The 10,577-nt window shown below is 35.7% G+C and overlaps 1 protein-coding gene across 1 annotated transcript; it reads left to right on the top strand.

Annotated features, from left to right (window-relative positions):
- Nucleotides 1-7,401: 7,401 nt before the first annotated feature.
- On the top strand, nt 7,402-8,070 carry LOC132902095 (uncharacterized). The gene is made up of 2 exons (XM_060945908.1): nt 7,402-7,647; nt 7,822-8,070. The coding sequence occupies exons 1-2, from the start codon at nt 7,402-7,404 to the stop codon at nt 8,068-8,070; spliced, it is 495 nt and encodes a 164-aa protein (XP_060801891.1).
- Nucleotides 8,071-10,577: the final 2,507 nt, after the last annotated feature.

Here is a 10,577-nt window from a genome sequence, read left to right as displayed (position 1 = left end):
CGGGGCAGACAGAGCCAATAGTCTTGAAAAGACTGAATGGCCACGTTCAGCTATTTGGCTTAACGATAGAATTGAGATTCAAACAGTGACAGGTTGCTAGCCCATCGCCTAAAAAAGAATCCCAAGTTTGTAAGCCTATCCCTTAGTCGCCTTTTACGACATCCATGGGAAAGAGATGAAGTAGTACTATTCATTTTTGTATTGGTGCCGGGAACCACACGGCACAGGGAATACTCGGATCAAGATTGTTTTGTAAACTACCGGACTTATACGCCTACTAACCGATGCTTTTACGGTGAGGGAAAACGTCTTGAGGAAACCTGCATACTCAAGAAACATCCCCTGCAAAGGTCAGACGGGAGTCATCTTATGTAAAAACCTTGAATCTAATCCAGGATCTGATCTGGATCCAGAGAGGTGAGAATTTAATAAGAACTATCGTCAGGAGAAAGATGAAGAAGTCTCTTTGAGATACGTCGCATAAAAAAGACGTTAAATCAAACTCGATGCGAAGTGATGTGGGTCGACTGTTTGACTTCCCCGAGGCAGACACGGCTTGTTCTGGGATAAACTTGATTTATAAACGTTACATCGAGAGGAAGAATTCTTTACAGTACCGTTTTGCACTCAGAAAGAGGTAAAAGGTAAATACATAAAAATAATACTAATAAAAGAAATCAAGGCTGTTATGAAAGCTTATAGGTCCGGTTAACAAAGGTACCTATGTTCCACAGACATCTTTTCTGAGTTATGTATGTGTATCATATTTACGTACTAAGCGATGCTCTTACGGTGAGGGAAATGGCTTTGTGTTGTTCAACCAATTTTTATTATTTCTGTTACTCTCTCACACAAAATCAACTGGACGAATTTAAATAAAACTTTATAGTAATATATCTTATACCTACCTCAGAATACCAAGAAGTCTAAAATTTGCTTACTCGCGAGCAAAGTCATGGGTGATCGCTAAAGTCATAAATATCATGGCCATAGATGAAAAATGGAAAAAATAAAAAGTATCGTTCCTTATAGACGTTCTATTTCACGAACAAAACAAGTCAATAAATGTCGGTTGTCGATAAAACTTTGGAAAGCAGGCGAGTTGTGACGATTTCTTCAACAGATAATGATCAGTCTCGCCGGGATTGCAAAGTTTGAATATTTCATTTTTGACATCAAAATTCTTTGGTTTTGTTATCATCAATTATTTATTTTCAATGGATAAAGTAAGTATGTGAATGTATTTTTGTTACTTTTTACACTCTAAAGGTATAAACAATTCATTACAAGGCAGACTTAGCTTTTACGTTTCAAGGACCATAAAAAAGTTTAATTTTTCTCTCACATCATTAATGATTCTCTCTCCCAATATTGTATTATACACAGGCTTTAAAGACAAAACAGCATGATCGCTCTAGAACCAATCAAAACCTAGTACAGAATGAAAAAATCGATACTTTCAACATTGTCTATTTGTGTATTCAAGAAGAAATCCAACTCTGATTCAGAATATTTCAAAGTGCTGTCGTCAGCGAGCTCTTGAGATCGGAAAAATATCAGAGATCTGGAGATTCGAAACAATATCCTGAATTTATGTAGTACAGTGGCGCTCGTTCATCTCCTACAAATTTAGAAGAAATGTAGGAAAATCGGAGGAGCTTGCTACAATGTTACGTTTTTTTAAATACAAATAGCTGCCCGATTAGCAATTAATATTGGGTGAAATGTAGTTTACTGGCAATATAGCTGGATATCTTTTATTTAAGTTTATGGCATTATAAGGCTGACGACAAAAGATTGAACTAAATATATTGTCTACAAATTTACTTCCAGAACTGGTATCGTGGAACTAAAGTCGGGTGTGCATTTCACAACTTATTACTTAAAAAAATAACCATTAATGAGTGTCGTATTGAACTCAAATTGCAACCAAAATAATTATAACTTGCAAATATTAAAAAGACGAATCAAATTCTTCAAACTTTCTGGCAAAAGGTTATGTCAAAAGTACATGAAACTGACGACGTTGCATGAAATGAGTTACAAATATGGTAATTCATTTCATGCAACGTTCATAATGAAGCAAAAGAAATATCGAGGGATCATGGCAATTGGAAAGAAAAGCCTCTGCCTACACCTTTGCGGAAGAGGCGTTATTTTAAGTAAGTAAGTATGTTTGTAAATACTTGAAACATCAACCGTCGATTTTTTTCATACAAATCATAAACATTTTGGCAATACGCCTACCGACGCCATATTTTATTTTCATTGTCCATTCGCCAGACATTGGCACATTTATTGTCTTTTATACGACAGCGGATTCATAACTCTCACAAAACTATTTGTAAACAAAACAGCTTCAGCGGCGCGGTTCATCTGAACTGGAATATTGTATAACAGAGGCCGCCCGCGACTTCGTCCGCATAAAAACCCTATCAATCCCGCGGGAACTCTGGGATTAAAAGTAGCCTATATATTATTCTGGGTCTTCAGCTACCTACATACCAAATTAATCGTAATCGGTTCAGAAGTTTTTGCGTGAAAGAGTAACAAACATAAATACTGACATACTCACAAAGTTTCGAATTTATATATAATTTTGTGTTATTTATTTGATAATTTCAAATTGTATCAACAGTGTGGGAAGTCTGAGGTCTGTAGCACAGTTTTAACTAACACAGACTTCAGAGTTCATGTTATCTGTACGTGTAATTTTATCAAATATATTATTATTATATTATTTATTATTATTATAATATTAGTAGGATTCTAACTCGGTGTTAGTTGTTTCTTTGTTTTTTACGTGTCAAAATGGCTCCTGTTTTCCTTAAAGTTGATATTGGAGCTCCTATAAATAACATCCCAACTGAGTCAAAGAGTGATTCCCTCCATTCACCCCGCGGTAGCTACTACTGTGCCAATCGTGTAACAACTATGCTTGATCGCAGTGTAATTATAAAGTTAATAATTACAATACTTACATAATAACATATTTCTTCGTCTTCGATGGCCCGTAATATATTTTGTACAATCATAGTAGTAGTGCAGTTAAGCCGTGTGGCTCCCGGCACATTAAGAAAGAAAGAACAGGACCACTATGGATGACGTAAAAAGCGACTAAGGGAAAGGCTTTTAAACTTGGAATCCTTCTTAGGCTAGCAACCTGTCACTATTTGAATGGCCTATAAGTCGTTTCAAGATTGTTGACTATGTCTACCGCGCGAGGGATCAAGACGTGACTATATGTATGTATGTATGTATTTATAGTAGTATATATTCGTTAGGCTAGTTATATAACAACATGTAAGTGTTAGGCAGGGAACTGCTTCGTCGTAGCAAATCCTTGCATCAAAACATTTCATTTTATAAAATAAATATAAATAAATAAATAAATATATACGGGACAAATTACACAGATTGAGTTAGCCTCGAAGTAAGTTCGTGACTTGTGTTACGAGATACTAACTCAACGATACTATATTTTATAATAAATACTTATATAGATAAACATCCAAGACCCAGGACAATCAGAAAAAGTTCTTTTCTCATCATGCCCTGGCCGGGATTCGAACCCGGGACCTCCGGTGTCACAGACAAGCGTACTACCGCTGCGCCACAGAGGCCGTCAAACAAATTTGCTTATGGAATTAAATGTTTTGGTGTATGATGTCGACCATTGTGACCAAGTGCCAAGCATCACATATATAATAGACCTATACCGATACTTCACTTTCTTAAAGCTATACAACTAAGTAAATATATGATTGGTCACGAAAGAAGAGTAGTTTACTGCATACATACCCTGTTCTTCTTATATGAAACATTAACTGAAAATCAGCGTTTTTGTACTCTTTCAGTGCAAAAAGATCCCTGAGTTACGACCATTTTGACATACTACAGCACACCTTTGTTAGTTTAAAGGATTACATACATACATATCTATAGTCACGTCTCCCTTGCGGGGTAAATAGAGCCAACAGTCTTGAAAAGACTGATAGGCTAAGTTCAGCCGTTTGGCTTAATGATAGAATTTGTTATTGTTATATTAGATTTGTGTCTGTAGCACTGTCGAATAAACATTTTATATATCGATATATCATATAACCACTATAAAGTCAAGTCTATCTTCACGAATAGTCTTCTTAAAATTACTTTTAAGAGCAGTCCACCAAAGCTATCGATAAGTTTGGATCGTACTTAATAATGAAAACCTGAATTACAAACTAACAACACTCCGGGAAAGAGGCGTGATTTTATGTATGTATGTATGTAACACTGCCCCAGAACGAAGTCTTAGTCCATTACAATATCAAAGTTCATACATAACGAACGATTAAGATCTTCATATTAATTTTGTAAAAGCTTCTCCTATGTTCATCCCTATTACCACTTTGTTTAATTAGTTACGCTTCAGAATTAGGTAATGTGTTTGCTACGGCCAGAATTCATTATCTGCTGCGAGTATTCAGAGGGAATTACCACTGATGTAAATTAAAGTAGATACCGCAAGTTCAAACACATACACAGAGTGTACGTTTATATCCCTTAACATGTAAAATAGCCAATAATTTAGAAAAAACCTCGAAGGCACGTTTAGCTGGATTGAAACCAATTCGTATAGAAGTAGGTAGTTGTTCCGGGAAATTTCCCTGGAAATCATAAGAATCTTTTTTCAGGTCTTTAAAGAAGAAAGAGATAGAGTTGTCCTATTCTTATTTCTGTTAGTGCCGGGAACCACACGGCAAAACATTATGCGTTATGGATAGAAACGAATAAAATATTATGTGATCTATGTAAATGTATGTCAGAGGAAATTACATTATGTACAGCCTTTAGAACTTCTTTGACCCGGTTTTATAATTATTGACTGGCACGCCTCGCGTTTCCCCCTCATGTTCTTGTGTAGTTACAGTACTTGAATAAAATACTTATTGAATTTTAAATAATAAATTAATTTTTGTGGAAATTGAAAGAAATAGAAAATTAAAAAACACACAAGGCAAGAGTCAATGTTCACGTTTATCTGGATGATATAGTGATGGAACCAAGATTTAAGAACAGAAGCTAGTTAGTACCCATTGCCTTAAAGAATAATCTTCATAAGTGTTGGCAACACTACATTGTCAGGTTGGCTGGAAGAGATCCCACTTAGGGATAAGCCCGCCTTTGTACTGTACCACTGTTTTATATTTGTAATGTACTCCTTTAGTGAACAATAAAGCATTTACGTACTTACTAAGATAGCTTAACAACACCGACGATCGCCCCATACATACAAATAGTCACGTCTATATCCCTCGCGGGGAAGATGGAGCCAACAATCTTGAAAAGACTTATAAGCTACGTTCGGCTGTTTGCCTTATGATAGAATTGAGATTCAAATAGTGACAGATTACCAAGAATACCAAGTTTATAAGCCTATCCCCAAGTCGCGTTATACGACAGCCACGAAGAAAGAGATGGAGTGGTCGTACTCTTTTTTCTATTGGTGCCGGAAACCACACGACACCGAGGACGAGCACGTGAGAATATTGTACTAGTGTATTTTATTAATTCATTCATTCATATAGTCACGTCTTTATCCCTTTCGGGGTAGACAGAGCCAACAATCTTGAAGTGACTGATTGGCCACGTTCTGCTGTTTGGCTTTATGATAGAATTGAGATTCAAATAGTGACAGGTTGCAAGCCCATCGCCTAAAATAAGAATTCCAAGATTATAAGCCTGTCCCTTAGTCGCCTCTTAGTCGTGTATTTTATTTATAACATCAAAAGTAACAGATATCCCAGTATTGGTTAGCTGATATCTCTTTAGAAGCTGATATACATACACAAAAAATACAAAATTGGGCGCCCAATTCTAGCCATGCTATTATAACTTGTCTCCAATTAGTATAAGCTTGGTCATTTCCTTGATTAACAAAATAATATAATATATTGACTGATGTAGCTGACAAACAATTATTTCCTACCAGACCAACATCAAGATCTGTAATAGTGTTATTAAAAATCAAATAAAAACTATGTCTTTTCATAGAATTCTATTTTAAAGTACATTCAGTACCTCGTTACAATAGTTTCGCCGAGACACAAAAGAAATCCAATGCTTTTTGCATCGGCTCCAATGGAATCTCTTCAATTATCAACAACAGGAAATAATAGGGACAATAACTAGGGCGAGCGTCTCATCGAACATGAATCTTATTAGCAAAAGAATAGAATAGAATAAAATAGATTTATTTTTAAAATTGGAAGCAAGGTATCAGTTATTGACATCACGTCACTTAAATCTAATTATAACTACTACCACTTCCAAAGCGCATGTTTAGAACAAGCGGCGGAAAACAAACAACACTGCAGCATTTTCACCGGACGTCAATTTACAAATATAGATCTCTTACATTTATATTGTGGACGAATGCACATTGTCTATATGAAAAAACATGAATTAATGTAAAACTACTAATTTCAATACTAATACTTTGTCAAAGAAATAAAAATAAAATAAGATATCTACACACTGTACAGATTATGTCAACACCATGTCAGAAATGCACAAGCATTTATATCAAACTCGAGCCACAAATGTCCTCTTCCTCCTCTTCGTCCTTTGAACTGTTTGTAAGCGGACGTGTCGCAGTAATTTCTCTTAAAAATTCTATTACTATTTTCAAAAGTGTAAACAATTTACTGTAATAAGCGCTTTGATTTAAGTGTGACAATTCTGTGAGCGAATACTAGATAAAAATAAAATATTCCATTATACCGATCCGGCTACGACGCGGAGTAGCGAGCGCGGGGACTCTGCGAAAACAGTCAGTTGATATTTTTGTCTCTTTCTCACTACTGGCTTCGTTTGAACTCGTGTGGCATCGTCGGCGCTAACGCAATTCATTGTATGTGCTACGAGGATTCTACGAATCGCTACGCCACCGCCCCGCCGTGTGCTACGAGCTGTGGCCCCCACCTAGTCGATCTACGAGTTACATTGTCACTGCTACTTGCCACGGTCCGCTGCGAGGAGCATTATATGTAGTTTGTATACATTTCTAATTGTCACAATAAACAAATACGCTACGATTTGACTGCCTCTGCCAAATAATATATATTGCTACGGAATAGTCTGAGTTCGGATAGTTATAACTGTGATTCGAACAACCATAACAACATACACTTAAAGGTGAATTCAACTAGGATGGCGGATATGGATAAATCTTTATCAGACTCCGACATTAGCCAATTGTGCAAAGATAAGACGTCACCGCAATTTATATTTACTCGCAGTAAAAGGAGACGTGCGGAAGATAATATTGCTGGACCATCACTAGATATTAAGGATGAGCTAACCCGTCTTTCCTCACTCTTAATTGAACAGCAACGCGAAATAAAGAAGATGAGTAATATGATTAATGAGGTACACCTGACCAACACTAAAATTGAAAGTTCTGTTACTTTTTTATCGGCTCAGAATGAAGCTCTTTTGAATAAAGTCCAACAACTAGAAGTTGATGCTAAAAAGGACCGAGAATACATAACGATGTTGGAGAACAAGCTTGAGGAAAGTCAGATGCTCAGTCGCAAGACAAATATTGAAATTAAGAATGTGCCGAAACAGGCCGGCGAGACAAAGGATGTTTTGGTGGGGATGGTAATTACCCTCTCCACAAACATAAATTGCACTATGGATAAAAAGGACATAGTTGACATTTATAGAGTAAAAAGTCGCAGGGAAGGAGAAAATAAATCCCCCATCGTGGTGGAAACATCCTCAACATTTTTGAAAGCCGATTTTATGAGACACTGTAAATCTTTTAATGTACAGCAAAAGAACAAGCTCACTGCAAAGCATCTGGGACTACATACTAAGGAGGACACCCCCATATTTGTAACAGAGCACCTTACACCCAAAGGCTCAAGATTATATTTTCTAGCGCGTGAATTGGTCAAATCTAGAAGGTTCAAATATTGTTGGACAGCTTATGGCAAGATCTATTTGAGGAAAGATGATACTTCGCCTATTATCTTAATTAAGTCTGAAGCTCAAATTCAAAAATTAGGTCTGGAGTCGTGACTATCTCTACGCCCTTTTATCTACTTTCCCATTTCTAATTTGTTAAGATATCTGCCTATGCTATACGTTTTTGTCTTTTCAATTTTTATCATGTACTCTGTAACTGTTCATAATATTAATACTACACACAAAACACAAATTGTCAAATATACAAAAAAACACACACAAATCTATAAAAATATTCTTCTACTACCAATTGTAAAATACAATGCAATATTCGTCCCATATACTATTTTTGATTGCGTAAAAAATTATTATTATAATAAAAATTCATTATTAACATGCATCACTTTTCTAAATTTCACACACATTTCTTTTAGATACCTATTTTATGGATAGCTCTAAAACGACAATTATGCAAGAAATTGATAACTTTCATACTGCTCAATCGACTTTAACATCTATTGAAGATTTTATTATGAAACCGAATTCTCTTAACAAATCAGACTTCACTGTCATCACTCAAAACATTCGAAGTATATATAAAAACATCGACGATCTACAAGTAAATATAAGTAATTTTAAACACGATATCGATGTACTTGTTTTAACGGAGTGTAGATTAGACCCTAAGAAACCTATGCCTCAAATACGTAATTACTCCTCTTTTTGTACTTCACATCACATTAATCAGTGCGATGGAGTCACAGCTTTTATAAAAGCTGGACATAAAATGAATGTCACGGAAATAAAATTAACTCATGCTTCGTGTTTGCAAATAACCTTTTCTAACATAACTATCTTGGGAATATACCGCTCCCCATCAAACCGCTATGTTGAACCCTTTATAAATTCCTTAAGTTCCCACCTTAATAAATTAAATTCTTGTAAAAACATTATTATAACCGGTGATATCAATATCAACTTACTTCGTAGACCCGATGAAAAAGAATATGAAATTAAAAACAGATGTCTATATCTGGACATGGTGGTTTCTCATGGACTTTTTCCTGGTCACTATTTTCCCACTAGAGAGTCCTCTTGCCTGGATCATTTTATCCTCAAACTAGACAGTAGTAAAACCACTGCTCATGTTACTGTATTTGATTCAAGTATCACAGACCATCGTCTTATATTACTCAAAATGTCTAAAGACACTTGTACGATCGCGTTCATATCTGCAGTCATAGTTTTAAAATTCTTACGGGTTAAAATAGCGTGCACTGTGGTTCCAATAGATACACACACACATGCATATTTAAAAAGAATAAATATTTCATCAAATGAATACGGTCTTTAAAACCAATGATTACTAAGAAAAACAGTTTATTATTCTATGACATATAACATAACAAAACAGAAAGAGACGGTAATCAACGATGGCCGAACTGGGCCCGATAATTGTCGATCGAGATATCGTCGTCTCTCATTATTTGCATAAGATTTGCCTATAGATGGAAGCCTGCGACTGCCAGACTTATGACATTTCAATAAGGTTGAAAGTTTATCTGCACACGACCCTAACGTAGGTAGTGGTTCCTTTGAAAGTTATAGGGTAGCAATTTTATTACTTGTGTGAGCAAGTGAGATCTAAGATATATTAGATAATCTCGCTTGCTCACACTCGCTTGTTCTAGTTACTAGCGTTACTTGGATTTCGAAGTTATTCAAGGAATTTTTTTTCCTATTAAAAAAAAATTGTGTTACTGACAATTTTTAATGTTTCAAGGTGCCATTTGAACTAAGTAACTGACTGACTAACTAACTGATATCTAAGAATTACAAACACGGAAAGTTGTCTTCAAACACGGAAATCAGCAAGAAATATTAAACAAGAGGGAGAAAATAAAACATTCAATAATTAAAATTAGTAAATTTTATTGAAACAGTTTACCTATAGTTTTGTTTACATATTGATGGTTATATAAAGCTATTATTACACTACCTAATTGTATCATCTACTTATCTCCTGTTATTAAGGTTACAGCTTAATTATTCGTTTTCATAAAGAAAAGATATTGAAGCTGTCCTTAAATACTATCTAAGTAATTAGTAGTTTTAATATAAACTGGCAGAACCTTTCACGCACTATATGGACTCGATGCACAGGGCACAAATGATATTGTTGGCATATCATCAATCGGATAAATATACCGCACAGTTGGTAACATGGTTTCTTCCAGCACTTGCACATAATGAGCAGCTATAGCGCGTCCTGCTATCCACACCTGTTCCCCAGGTCCAGCAGCACTCATCCAGCCCCACATATTTACAGATATGTGTCCAGACTCCATATTTGGCACAATATTTTTTCTTCATACCGAGTTGCATTTCTTCGCCATAAATGAAGCCTACCGTGTAGTGTTGACATAAACGAACTTTTCGTCCGTAAATATCGCTTCTTTCCAGGCAAAATCCAAATACTGCCCAGCAAATTCTAAACGTCTTTGCTTATTTATTTCGGATAAATACGGCTTTCTTGCTGGCTGTCTGTGGTGTAGTCCCTCACGATGCAAACTCGACGAACAGTAACCACTAATGTGTCGAACTGTTCCGAAAATATTCTG

Source organism: Amyelois transitella, chromosome 9 (assembly GCF_032362555.1).
Source record: "Amyelois transitella isolate CPQ chromosome 9, ilAmyTran1.1, whole genome shotgun sequence".
In the NCBI taxonomy this organism is placed as follows: Eukaryota; Metazoa; Arthropoda; class Insecta; order Lepidoptera; family Pyralidae; genus Amyelois; species Amyelois transitella.
This window is presented reverse-complemented; position numbering and strand designations above follow the sequence as displayed.

What these genes read in the sequence shown, in the direction of transcription:
- LOC132902095 (XM_060945908.1), top strand. Translation starts at nt 7,402, where the DNA reads ATGATTAATGAGGTACACCTGACCAACACTAAAATTGAAAGTTCTGTT. An exon ending in AGGATGTTTTGGTGGGGATG is followed by an intron (nt 7,648 to 7,821) that starts GTAATTACCCTC and finishes TTTAATGTACAG; the next exon opens with CAAAAGAACAAGCTCACTGC.